The sequence below is a fragment of the Lipophrys pholis genome, assembly GCF_963383615.2.
Source record: "Lipophrys pholis genome assembly, chromosome: 9".
Classification (NCBI taxonomy): domain Eukaryota; kingdom Metazoa; phylum Chordata; class Actinopteri; order Blenniiformes; family Blenniidae; genus Lipophrys; species Lipophrys pholis.
The window spans coordinates 24115977-24129261 of record NC_137639.1 but is presented as its reverse complement, the minus strand read 5'-3'; the positions used below and the strand labels follow the sequence as shown (position 1 = coordinate 24129261).

Here is a 13285-nt window from a genome sequence, read left to right as displayed (position 1 = left end):
CATATAAAAGGGTATTAGGTATCCTAAGTAATAGTCCCGCCTTCTTTCAATTACTATTTATCAGGGAGGTACCTAGTTGCTTATTAGCTACTTAGCTAATTGAGATTAGCCAAATATAGTTGTTAGCATTTTCCTAATCAGCATTGCCTTACCTGCTCACGCGTTGAGTTAGAGCTTTTGATAGTATAGTATGGCCTTATAATCTATAAATTCAGTTCAGTTCAGTTTTAAGGGAAATTGTATTTAACTAGGTTTTCCTCTCCAGAGTGCCATGTTAAACGCTAAGTGCTAGCACTCTCTTCCCGTTCAGCCGTTGTCATGGCAACGGTCGTGGCCTTACATAGCAATACAGACCCAAAATAGATTATTATTCCTGCAATTCAAACAATGATAACAATACAATTTATCATTTATCATTCTCTTTGTCATTATTTAACATTCCAAATGTAAAAGAACTTAAGATATTACTCTTTGGAAAATCAAAGCATTTTTGCTTGGTATATAAAATAAATGATTGTAATCCTTAATATCTTAATACTTTTTATTCTGGGGTCTCTCCTCTTTGTACAAAGTGCAGGAAGGATGTGAGTTCCGATATCAATGGCATCTGGAGTTGCCCTCTTATCCTTCAGTGTTATCTAAAAGTCACAGAACAAATCAATAGAAATGTTAACAAATACATTCAAACAAATCAAACAAACATTTTTTTTTTTTATATACTGTCTCTTCTAAAAAGAAGATGTGTTCTTTTCCTGAGGGTTAAATCTAGGTCACTGTCTATTAACCAGTGGTACAGGGAGCTTTTCAAGGTTCAAGTTCAAGACTACAAGGAAATGAAAAGCTGTTTGAGAAGTTGTAGGCACCATTCCAAAATCTTCTCCCAAATGACACGGCAGACCTTGCAGGTAAAGGTTGCTTTGATATAAAGTGGCATCCCTGCAATTCTGAAAGGTTAGGAAGGTGTTATTTTTTTTCTTCCTTAACGATGCATTTTGTGCACATTTTGTCCAAGCCACAAAAAACACTATTAAACAACAACAAACTTTCAATGAAAAAATACAAACAACTTTTATTCAAATTGAGTCACTCATTACATATCCAAGAACAATATGGCAACTCTAAAAATTCACTTTTCATGTTTACAAACAACTCTTAAATAGTTTAAATACACTATATACACAACTGTTTTATATTAACAGCTTATAAATAAGAAATTAACTGAGCAATAAATACAAAAAACATTAATTGACATCAATTTCATAACAAGAAAATGCAGAAGAAGCTGATTGGATAAAAAGTGCTGTGATTAATCAAGAGATTGGTAACAGTATCTTTTGTTCTCATTGTGTGTTTAAAGCTTTAATGATGAGGAAGCAGGTAGCATTGGAGAACAGGGGGTAGAGGTAACTTGTCAGTTTGCCACTGCTGCCCTAAACACTGATGAATAGACAATCCAGATAATGCCATCAGGGCTGGAGGATCACCTGAGAATGACAAGAACCATTACATTTTTTTTTACTTTTATTGCGTTCTACTGTATCTTAATATACTTTGCAATGTATACATGTGATACTTACATGTTGTACCATTCAGGTAGCGAAGTCGAATGTTGGCTCCTCCTCTCACACTGCTCACGGCTGGGAATAGCTCCACTCCACGAGGAAGCTCCTTAAAGGCCACACCCAGGAAGCAGCCATCCACAACAAAGCCCAGAGTCCCTATGTCTGCATCCAGGACCATCAGGACGCTCTCGGGAATGAGGAGAGGTGTTTTTACCCTCTTTGTGCTTTGTGTCGTGCTGCGCTGTGGTTTTAAAACCTCTGTAGCCTCGACGAGATTCCTCCTCTTTTCTGGAGGGTAAACCTCCAGAGTTTGACCACCATGCCAGAGCTGATTGGTTTTGAGTTCCCAACCCCAGGACTGCAAGTCTCCACCCACCAGCACGTTGTACCCCGAGGCCTGCAGAGGACAGTCCTGCTTTGACACGCCGAGGACGGCATGACTCCCCCTGTGACAGGGGCTCCACACCACCTCCCAGACGTGAAGGCCACTCCTCACTCCCGTCTCCGCCCTCACCCCGTCGCTGCTGAGCTCCGCCGGGGAGCGTGTCACCTCCTGTCTGCAGTGCGACAGCGAAAGATTAGGGGAGCAGTGGACTGGGCTCCAGTGTGAGCGGTGGTCTGTTGGAGAAACTGGAGCGGAGTTCAGAGTGATCGCCAGACGAGAGGAGGTCGGGACAGATATTGGTTTGAAAGCTGATGACGGTGGTGGAGGGACGTCAGCCAGCCTGCTGAACAGCCACACTGATAGTGAGAGACCCATTGGTGCAACGGCTGTCGGGGAACTGTGAAGAAACACAAACACTTTATTTTGGACTGACAAACAATTATCAGTATAGTAAAAGACATTTTAAATTGTCTTTGCTTCACGTTTCATGATAACATGTCGACATTGCAGTAGAAATTGGAGGCCTGTATTTGTCGATCATGGAAAAAAGGAGGTTTACCACCTTCCTTAATCCATTACTTCTCAGGCTGTTCATGCCAGAAGGCTCAGGTTTTCAATAACTGTTTGAAGGTCTTTCACTTTTAAAACAGTTGGACCTCTCAAGTTATGGCTTGCTACATAACGGTATGACAAAGAAAACTGCATTTTTGCACAAAACCACATCGGCTGTTTTATACAGAAACACAATAGTCTAGTCTGGAGTGTAGACGGGTGTAGTGGTGAGCACTCTCACCCCATACGGTGACAATATCTCCAGTTTGATTCCAAGCTTCGGGGTTTTTCTTTGTGGAGTTTGCAAGTTCTCCCTGACCGTGAGGGGATTCTCTTCACTTTCCTCTCACGGCCTAAAAAAGATTAAAGGTTGTAGTGTGTGTGTGTGTGTGTGTGTGTGTGTGTGTGTGTGTGTGTGTGTGTGTGTACTCTGTGATAGACTGCTTCAGTCCAGACTGTACCCTATCATTGCCCACAGTCAACTGGCATTATGTGTGCTACCTTAAGTTGTGCAAATTGATTTAAAAGGCGGATGATGGATATTCTAATTAGACTTCTCGACAAGATTGAGCTGGTAAACAAATCACAAACTTTCACACTGATTAGCTAAATATAGTCAACAATTTCCATCAAACCCACCTGTGTGACTGTGGGATTTAATATGCACAGCTAGAACATGCAAACTCAGCCTGGGCTCAAATTAGGGATACGTCAGCTTGTACAGCTATCTAATGTCCATCAGTGTTCAAAGTTAAATTCAGGTAGAGCACAGACATATAAGAACAAACCTAAAAGAAAAGAAAAAGCCATCTGAAGGTGGTTTCTGTTATTTCACCAGTTTAGAGCAACAAGTAAAGCAGTGTCCCACTGAACCAAATAAATCAGATTCTTACCAGTTTGTGTGAGTTTCGTTCCGTCCGGTCGGTGTGAGCAAAGTGTGTCAAGGCATCCCTTCCCTGTGTCTGTGTTTATACGACTCTCTTATCTCGCGCATCTTATCGGTAACGTAACCGCTGCGTCTGCTCCGGTGACTGGGTAACGATGTTTCGTGGGTCGACCTCCGGTTCGGGAACAGCACAGTCCATCATCTCAGTCAGCGTGACGCCAAGAAGACCTGCAGTGACAAGGACGGCGGAGCCCTGACGTTTTTTTATAAACAGCAAGAAGAGAGGAAACGACGCGTCCGTCATCTTCAGCTGTGAGCGGATCCTCTTCGTCTAGCGCGTCCGGTAGTGGATGTAAACATAAACAGCAAAACACACGAAGAGAATAAGACTGGGGCATTTAATGAGTAAGAAAATGAATAAGAAATAAAAGCCGAAACGACTCATTATTTATTTTAGAGCGCACATGCGCACCAGTAGCAGGGTGCGCGACGAATGGGGCGTTTTTTCACCCTGCGCGCCGTCTTACAGGCCTTACCTTCACCCCAACCCATTTGGCACTGGATTATGTTTTGATACGTTTTTATGGCTGTGCATTTGCGCATGTTTTGCAAAAGAAGTTTCTATATATTGGTTATTCAATATTACTGTGCATTTTTTTTTCTTTGCTTAGAATCTTGACCGCAAATACTATGCAAATGTTTGATGTTTGACTTTAGTTTTCTGGATACCCATGCCAAATTATGTCAGAGGTGACTAGACAGGAGTAAAATGGGAAAAGACAAACAAATGTTTGTTAATGCAGTCATTTCATTACAACCACTACTTTTTATAATGCATTTTGTAAATATGAAATCCTATGTCTGTAGTGTATCATATATCATAGACATGATTGTGTTTACATCATTATAGAAAATATCTTGTTGTAAGAGCAAATCACCCTTCTTCTGTACTCAGCTATGAGCTCAAACAATTCTGTATTGCCCATAACTTGATATAATTGTGTTAGGAACAAATATTGTGAGATGGATGACTTCTAAACATTTACTTGTATGACAAATCAGTTTGACCACAAACTTTCACCTCACATAGGAGGAATCATCAGGTTTTTTTCTGGGAATTTCGGGGAGCTTCAAGGTGAGTTTCTGTTTTCTCCCTGTGAGCTCTTTTCAGATGCTCTGATTTCTTTCAGTCCAAAGACATGCACGCATGAGATTATATCAGTATGTATCACATCACATGCATGTTGATGGTTTCTACTATTTAGATATTTGGACATAACCAACATAATCCTCTTTGTAGATCACAAAGATCCTCCTCAGGCACATTAAGTGACCAAAAGAAAAAGTCTCTATTCATTGCCCCTGGTTGTCCTTTAATGAGTCACTCTCCCACTATCATTTTTTCTTTCCTAACAAGGCCAATGGTGTCCAATCTGTGTCTTATAATTAAAAGCTGCAGCTGAGCACCACTATCTCGTCTAATATTACACATTCACGTCATGTAGAAGTGCAAAAATACAAGTGGGTCACGTCTTATCCACCGTAAGTGAGAAAATCACAGATTATTTATCTGTAGCTACAGTGTATGTGATTATTTGAGCACTGACTGAATTGCTGCATATCACACGATATATAAAAATAAAATTTGTGTTTATGAAGTAGATATGATAAGAGTGAGAATTGTAGGTTGCACTGTAGGTGCCTTTGGTTTGTTGAAGTTTGACAATATGTTCAATTTGATTTCCCAACTTTAAAAATTTGCACCAACAGGACTCATAAAGAAGCTTTATCAGCTAAATTAAAAAGTCAGCTAATCAAAAAGAATTTACTCACAGACATGAATGCTTGTCAATTCTACACATCATACTTACTGATGTGAAGGAAATGAAGGAAATGTGAAAAAGAACTTGACCATGAATTCAGTCCTTCGATTTATGCTAATATAACACAAATCTGAACACAAAAAATGGTGTGTGCTATTTTCAATGAAGGAAAAAAAAAAGTCCCCTACACTTGAATGCATTTTAAATGAAAAGTGAGCTCAAGTTTTATTAATCCTGTTGTGTATTTAGACGATCAAACAAAACACTGGTCGTGGTGTTAGGGGTATAAATATCAATGTATCACTTTAAGTCCTCAAACGTGACTCTGTTGGGTAATGCAGGATTAATATGAGAATGGAAAAATCAGTCCCCTTGCTGCTGACCATCAATGTTGACTCATAAGCATGTAACATCAACAACTTGTATGAATGACCACATATATTTTGCTACACATACGCCATCAGAAATCTTTGCATAAATATTTTAATGTACAACAAAACACTGAATACATCAGACCTTCATTTTACCAACAAAACATTGAAGATATAAACAGAAATTAATTTGGTGCATAGATCTGTCCACCTACGAAAACAATAAAAATCTCTTCAGAGTGGCAAAAAGAAGAAAAGCCACTTGTGACTACAAAAACCCAACATGTTTGACTTCTCATTACATAAATTACAAAAGCTGATTACAAATAAGTGTGCACTCACAGGCTATATTAAAACAAACAGTGCAACTTTTTCACTTTTTTTTTTTAACACATTCAAAGACACATACATCAACATTACATTCATAATTGATAATGGAGTGTAGTTCATGTTACTGTGCTTGTGTGCATTACATTTGAAGGTAAAGTATATAATACACTGCTCTCTAAGTTAATTATTTTTGTTAAAATATTACTCATGATTCACAAGTCACATTTTTCCCAACATTTTTGGAAACAGGGTTGTACTTTTCTATCCCAAACAATCAAATGTGAAGAAAAAGTTTATATTTAATAAAGATATTTATCAATTTACTGAAATTGGCACTTTACATACAAAGTGAAGCAATTAAAAAAAAAGAAGCAACCATTGAACTCCTTCCAGCATATCCATCGATGTCTGAACTTTAAGTTTTACTTCATAATCCTTCTTTAGGATCTAAGCCGTTCACCTTGAATTACTCTACCCGAGGATACTTTTTCTCGTATTTTGATTTTTTTCAGTTCATGTGCTGGTATACATAGTCTTTAATGAGGTCTTGGACTTGTGGGCACCGGCTGGTGACCTAGAACACAAACAGAAAGATTAATGATAAATGGACATTCATTACAGAAAAACAACAGAAAGTTTAGATCTCTAAAAAAAGGGATTGATGATAAATTAGTTAAATAAGGCGGGATAGCTGGAACTCTGGAAATGACTAATCTAGTACAGTCTAATAATGATCATTAAAAAAATCTGTTGGCAGCCTGCCGGAAAATCGCCAGTGATGGTTTTCTGTGCAAATCTAATTTTGACAAGTCCCAAACAGATAAAGCCACAGGAACCACCTGTAATCTCCAACAACTGCTTCAACGAGTAATGAAACAATGATTACACTTATTTAAGTGTCTTGATGCAGTAATTTAAGGGTTGCTACAGACTTCTAAGAGTGCTGCCATGTTCTTTGATTCTTTCAGTTGAAAAGCTATATGTCAAATGAACAATCGTGTTCATACCGGCGGCAGGTGACTTATGTAAGAGACTGTTCATGATGTTAATTTGTTCTTATGTCGCACCTTTTTTTTTCATCTTGTAGAAAATGAGTCCACCAACAACAAAGACCAGCCCAAGTACAAGCCCCGCTGTCCCCACAGCAATCTTATTCCTGTCTGCTTGAGTGAGTGAATCTGAAAACACATTCATCACAAACAGCATATTATAACACAGATATTTGTGTCTGATGTTTATCTTGTTCCAAAAGGTTCCGATAAAGACACCTCACTGTCTTACCCCACTCATAGAGCTTGGGCTGCATGAGGCTGGCGTGCTCCACCATGCAGAGGATTTTCTCTCCGGGTGAGGGTATGACCTCCAGCTGGGAGTGGATTTGGTAGAGCCAGTTTCCATTGGACAGCTCCTCGGTTGTCGTCACGTCAGAGGACACCTCGTGTCCGTTCCTCAACCATGTCAGTTTGATGTTTTTGGGATAGAAATTATAAGCGCTGCAGACGAGCATCCCTGGATGTGAGCCGCTCGCCGCCTCAACTGACCTCAGTGTGACCGAAGGCTCAACTACAATAAGAAATCCAAAATGACTTGGTATGCAACATAATGTTTGGATTTACAGCAAGAAAAGTTTATGATTTTTTTTTTTTTTAAATATACAACTTTGCTAAAAACCACATGAAAAGAGACACTTTGAGAGTATATGTGCAGTGGCTTTCAGAGTTTAGAGCGACCATCCTCTGGGGGGCGCCAGAGAGCTTTCAACAATATAATTACAAAATCAAACAGCCGATCAATCAACAATGTTAAGATGTAAAGTTAGTACAGCTAACAACCACAATACAGCTCAGATTTCTATGTGCAAATTGCTAGTCTTAGGGTTTTTCAGTAATTCTGTCACTGGTAATAAGGGTATCATTACTCTGTGGTGTTTTGGTGAAGAGATTCTGTATTTTTTTGTACTCCTCTTAAACACAGAACTGTTATTGCTCTTATGAGAACTAACTCCGTGAATGATAAATGTGGCAGGCTGCCGTATCCCGAAGCATTGTCACACATTTAATCTGCTATCAGCACAATCACCTGGTTTCAGGAAGACGTCATAGATCAGCTCACGGTTTGCTTCACAATTCTTTTTATTCTTCATGGCTTGTTTCAAAAACCCTTCGCTCTTGTTAAGCTCGTCAGCAATCTTCTGTGTTTTCTCTGTGTTGCCCTCATATTTTCCCAGCGTGCTGTTAAATTGGCCAACAAACACTTTGTTAAAGAAGAGCTGCTCCAGATAAACAACCTCTCGCCTGGAATCGAACTGGCAACGTATCAAACCGTAGCCAAAGTAAGAGTCTGCAACGTGAAGCACAACAAACATTTTCTGATGAATGAATAAATGCTGGTGTGTCAGCAGAATCATGGGAGGTCTCGGTTTTAAAAGGTGACTTACCGACTGTGGAAAAGAACACAAACAACAGCCACGGCACTAAGAAGCTGTGAACTTGCATGGTGGCGAAGCAAAATCAATCTGGAAAAGGAAATAACGTGATTGTATTCACAATGCGAGAATGAGGAAGTGAATCCACAGACCAGCATATCTTCTTAACAGTAGGTGTGGGAATAAGGTGCGGTACAGCAACGACTGGGTTGGTCACAGTGACAGCTTATTTACACAACACAGGTTGAGTGCTTGGTTGTATGTATGATTTGATTGGGTTCTGAGAGGTGTTTGCATGTTCTCCAATCGTGCTTTTCCTCTGGGTAATCAATATAGAGCACTTTTCATATAGTAAATGCAGCACAAACTGCTTGACATGTTATAATCAGATCTAATTCCTACCATAGTTTGGTTGTTGGTTTGCCTTGTGATAGCCGTGCCCCATGTGCAGGGTGTGTTGGCCTTTGACCATCGGTGACTGGAATCGGCTCCTTCCCTCTGCAGCCCTTGGTTAGATAAAGTCCTAGAGGAGATGTATACTAAGGGTTTTCACCAAAATCCTTATTTAAGTAATTGCATATTCTCATTGTTGCTGGACTCCTGAAACATTCTGGCTAGACTTGTAGGATGTCAGCTGGAAAGTGAAAATACTAATGATACATCACATTTTTTAATCAATTTCGTTTCCAAGCAGAAGCCATAACTATGCCGGGTAATTGAAAAGACAGATATTCTTAGAATTTGAACTGCCTTACAGTGGTAAAGGTGTATCCAAGGGATAAAGTAATCAATATTATTACATTTTAGATGATATCATAATTATATCATGCCTTATATTATAAAGCATAATAGATGCATGGATAGATTACAAAATACATTCTCACTGCCAGTGACGGATCATTTACAAGAGCAGGAAGAAATAATCGGTTATCAGCTCATTTCATAATAGTATATAATTAGATAATAGCCAAAGAATAACACCTGGTATGTTATTATGCTGGAAGTGACTTTCTTACAGACAAAAGACAACACGGTATTCACTGAGTAAAAATGCAACGCCTTCCATCCTTCCCATGCATGGGTATGTAGACCAAGAGAGATGCACAAGTAATATACACACTTACACACCTGAAAAACGATTTGGGATCGCCTCTCGCTATATGCAGAACATGCACTGCATGGATAGCCTCATTTCATGAACAAATGCAGCTCAATTCCAGTAAATTTCATTTTATTTAGAGACTTTGTTGTGCCAAGAGTAGCCCAGCCTAACAAACGTTTCTGTATTATGGGAAAAAGCCAGAGTGTCGGGAGCAAACCCACACAGGCCCAGGGGGAACATGCAAACACAGAGGATCCTACGTCTATTTACTGTGAGAAGGCAGCGCTAACCACTGAACAACCATGCTGGAGTGGCCAGTTCATCCAAGAATGTTGAGCATTTCAAGCAAAACAAATTCTACACAATGACCAGATTGTGAATTAAGACATTGGAAATCTACTCTGTAAAGTATTTTCATGTGTAATACTAAATAAATATTAGGATATGTCCGATATGTTTTCATACTAACACTTAGATATTTAGTATTAAGAAAGAAATGGAATAAATCAATTTCCTGAAAGAACTTAGACATTTTATTCATATATCACTCTTTAGAAATCAAGTTACAAAGTGCTTCTCAGTAAAACCAAAACAGAATCAAAAGAAACCAAAAATTTCAGGCCTCTTTAAAAAGCAAAATGATCAAAGAAATCCCAACCCTCACAACATACTTGAGTATATCTCAAATACAAAGTGATGATGTGTTAATTAGTCCCTTTACGATACAAAATATTCCAATCGCGACTCCCAGAAATCCGAGACTCAGGCCCACGCCACAGTAAATATCCAGGCCCACAGAGTGACTTTCATGAGTGATATCCGATTCTGAAAACAGATAAGTAAATTCATTAGTTACAAATCAGTGCTTAATAGCATGATGCTTAAATCCTGCGAGACGTCAGCTATGCTTTTCCAAGTTTTTTGTTTTTTTAATGAACCAATGGTTTGAACCAGCATGGGAAAGTCTGCCACAAAATCTACTTCACTCTGTCCGATGCTTACATCCATCTATAATTTCAAGCTTATCATTAGTAATGTACTGAAGGAGGAATGATGCAGGAGTGTGTGTGTGTGTGTGTGTGTGTGTGTGTGTGTGTGTGTGTGTGTGTGTGTGTGTGTGTGTGTGTGTGTGTGTGTGTGTGTGTGTGTGTGTGTGTGTGTGTGTGTGTGTGTGTGTGTGTGTGTGTGTTGGTGCTGTGTTATGGATGGTATTTTGTCTTGTAATAGTAGTTTTGTACTGGCTGCTCATTCATGTCAATGCAAAGAGATTGCGACCTGCATTGGACTTTCTCGTAAATGTGAAAATGATATTTTAACACTTTGAAAAAGCAAGACAGCATCTTAATCACCCCAGATTCTTGTTTTGGGATTCTCCAAAGCGACGTGCTCCACGGTGCATGTGTAAATGTCCCCTTTCCACGGCGTGAACGTCAGACTGGAGAACTGGTGGAAAGTCAGATCGCTGTTGGGATAATATCGACTGACCGAAACCCCCTCTGACACCGGCTGGTTGTTTTTGGTCCAGCGGACTTTGATGGCAGGAGGGAAGAAATGGTTTACAAAGCAGATGAGCGTGTTTTCAGATCCAAACTTGACTTCTTCAGCAGGGTAGAGGACGCTCTCAGGGGGATCTTTAAGAAAGTAAAAAATTTAATTAAACCTTCATCAATATACTGTATATTTACCAAGTCACAGCAGAGATTAAACAAGTCAAGAAAGTACAAGAAAGGCTTCCTACCTTTGTTTTCTGGTGGATGTTTCTCTTCTGCGATAAAGTATGTCATAACAGCTGAACATGTTTTCTTGCCCTTTTCGGCATTTATGAACACGTGGTCTTTGTCAAATACCAGAGTTGGATCGAACATGAAAAAAGCCGGAAAGGTGAAATCAACTGCACTCTTGTCAAAATCCACATACAGCATCTCCTCGGAATCAAATTCAAACTGAACTTGAGTTGGTCCATCCTTAAAACAACCAACTACGTAGGTGATTTCATGGTCAACTACAGAGAGAAAAGACAAGTGGGACAAAGTTATTAATAGAAATTCAGTAAAAGAACAAGAACAAACAACAGCATTCAACTCTCCATTGTGCAAGTGAGCAGATTTAGTAGCTTTATTTGGTAAATTGCAAATAACACATTATATTATGGGACAGTCGTGCACAAAAGTGTACACTACAGGATGAGGCAGCAAAATTGTACAACATTTAACAGAAATACCATTAATAAATTACCAAGACTGAACAACACTGGAGTAGATTGAATGTGAAGAAGATTCAGGTACAAAGTTAATGTGTTATGTGACTAATCCAGATTCAGATCAAATGCTGTTATCATATATTTTTTTAGTTTTTTTTATTTCTACCACTTCAGCAGTCTCAGCACAGTTGTTATTTTGTTGTTGTTTTTTTTACTCAATCTGTCTCGCTCTAGTTTTTGGACACTTTTAAAAACACATGTACAGGCAGAGCGATGGGGACCCATAACCTAATTATGGGATTGTAAACTAATCACTACACGCAGGTAGAATCCACAGTCCTCTCATAAACTGAATCATATGCCTCATTACTGATAAAGATTGCTGGGAAATTCAACACTTTGTTCACTGAAGGCTCTTGATAGCTCCAGAAGAGTTGAATATAAATCCAATCTAATTATCTATAGGAAAGGTAACCAAGAGCCGTTTTCCAGTTTTCTGGATAGGATATTGCTCTAAGTTATTATTACTATTTGCTTGTACTTCCATGTACACTCGATCTAATCAGCGAAACGTTTCTAAGCTATGTAGCCACACGAAAAGAAAATGGAATTCCCAAAAATACATCACAATTCACATTTCGGCTCGAATTGTGACCTTTTCAAAGCTTCCAGTGACAGATTATGACACATATTCTTAACGTAAACCTTTTCATAAACTTGATATTCACGATATATTGACAACATGGGCTGAATAACCTGAGATATTTCTATAGTCTTTCATTAGAGGAGGTGGCTCATTTAACGCAGAGACTTGATTAAGGTTTCATAGATTCATAGTGTGCTTCTATCAAAAGCCATGAAAACAAGAAAAAGGCAGTTTATGGCTCATTTGTTTGATTTAAAGTGACGAGTGAAGTCTTACTTTGAGAGAGCGCAGTGAAACTGTGCATAATCAGGATGAACGCGGCGGCGCGCCTCAGGTGAGAGCTGCAGGTCTTCATTATGACCACAAACTATCCGACCTGGAAAGTCTGAGGAAACCAAAACACAAAAATACAGACCGAAGAGTCTTTTTACTGGCGCACTTTTTTTTCTTCTTCTTTTTTGGCAATAGTTATAAAGAGAGAGAAACCGCAAGCAGGTTGTTCACTGACATTTGCTTTCTGTTGTTTCGCTTTCATTAGTGGGCGGGTCCCTGGTGAATCCTCGTCTCTGATTGGTTCCTGTGCTCCGTCAATCACTGCTCGATGGACCATAGTTCACTGGGGTTTCAGCCAAATGTGAAATAAGAGAAGTTCTGAAAAGGGAATTGATAAAATATAAGCCTTTGGTTACGGAGTATTCTTTGGCTTTTTGGAAACGAATAACCAATTCTCTGCAAACTGCTCAATGTATGACCCAAATTTACAAACGCAAATTAATGGACATGAAAGCTCATTTCATTTTATGTCTCAAAATAGTTTCAATAATATATTGTTTTGATCAGAGTCCTGGAAACAAAAGGCACCTCTACCTTATCTGCTGTTTTTAATTAGTTGAAAGTCCTTGCGGAAATTTAACAGTAGTTCGTTTTCACAGTATATCAGTGTGCAATCACTCTTACTTCCTTTTATAGGGTTCCATCAGACTCCCAGCCTTCAAAGTGCTCT

The 13285-nt window shown here is 39.1% G+C and overlaps 3 protein-coding genes across 3 annotated transcripts; all 3 read right to left on the bottom strand.

Annotated features, from left to right (window-relative positions):
• Nucleotides 1-1046: 1046 nt before the first annotated feature.
• On the bottom strand, nt 1047-3871 carry LOC308114967 (SPRY domain-containing SOCS box protein 2). The gene is made up of 3 exons (XM_080472243.1): nt 3393-3871; nt 1578-2344; nt 1047-1484 (listed from the first exon to the last, which is right to left on the bottom strand). The coding sequence occupies exons 2-3, from the start codon at nt 2320-2322 to the stop codon at nt 1360-1362; spliced, it is 870 nt and encodes a 289-aa protein (XP_080328369.1). The 5' UTR covers nt 2323-2344; nt 3393-3871; the 3' UTR covers nt 1047-1359.
• Nucleotides 3872-5675: 1804 nt separating this feature from the next.
• Nucleotides 5676-8512, bottom strand: LOC308114182 (H-2 class II histocompatibility antigen, E-S beta chain-like). Its single transcript, XM_080470868.1, has 5 exons — nt 8347-8512; nt 7989-8249; nt 7191-7472; nt 6977-7087; nt 5676-6483 (listed from the first exon to the last, which is right to left on the bottom strand). The coding sequence occupies exons 1-5, from the start codon at nt 8402-8404 to the stop codon at nt 6446-6448; spliced, it is 750 nt and encodes a 249-aa protein (XP_080326994.1). The 5' UTR covers nt 8405-8512; the 3' UTR covers nt 5676-6445.
• Nucleotides 8513-9550: 1038 nt separating this feature from the next.
• LOC308114419 (H-2 class II histocompatibility antigen, A-U alpha chain-like) lies at nt 9551-12836 on the bottom strand. The gene is made up of 4 exons (XM_080471289.1): nt 12559-12836; nt 11175-11438; nt 10786-11067; nt 9551-10261 (listed from the first exon to the last, which is right to left on the bottom strand). Exons 1-4 carry the CDS (start codon nt 12635-12637, stop codon nt 10119-10121), a joined length of 768 nt encoding a protein of 255 aa, XP_080327415.1. The 5' UTR covers nt 12638-12836; the 3' UTR covers nt 9551-10118.
• Between the last annotated feature and the right edge of the window lie 449 nt (nt 12837-13285).

Coding starts and splice junctions, on each gene's coding strand:
- LOC308114967 (XM_080472243.1), bottom strand. CDS start 2,322: ATGGGTCTCTCACTATCAGTGTGGCTGTTCAGCAGGCTGGCTGACGTC. Junction 1,485..1,577: donor CTACCTGAATGGTACAACAT/GTAAGTATCACA, acceptor TGTCATTCTCAG/GTGATCCTCCAGCCCTGATG.
- LOC308114419 (XM_080471289.1), bottom strand. CDS start 12,637: ATGAAGACCTGCAGCTCTCACCTGAGGCGCGCCGCCGCGTTCATCCTG. Junction 11,439..12,558: donor TTTCACTGCGCTCTCTCAAA/GTAAGACTTCAC, acceptor TTCTCTCTGTAG/TTGACCATGAAATCACCTAC. Junction 11,068..11,174: donor ACATCCACCAGAAAACAAAG/GTAGGAAGCCTT, acceptor ACTTTCTTAAAG/ATCCCCCTGAGAGCGTCCTC.
- LOC308114182 (XM_080470868.1), bottom strand. CDS start 8,404: ATGCAAGTTCACAGCTTCTTAGTGCCGTGGCTGTTGTTTGTGTTCTTT. Junction 8,250..8,346: donor TGTGTTCTTTTCCACAGTCG/GTAAGTCACCTT, acceptor TTCACGTTGCAG/ACTCTTACTTTGGCTACGGT. Junction 6,484..6,976: donor CTACAAGATGAAAAAAAAAG/GTGCGACATAAG, acceptor TTTGTGTTCTAG/GTCACCAGCCGGTGCCCACA.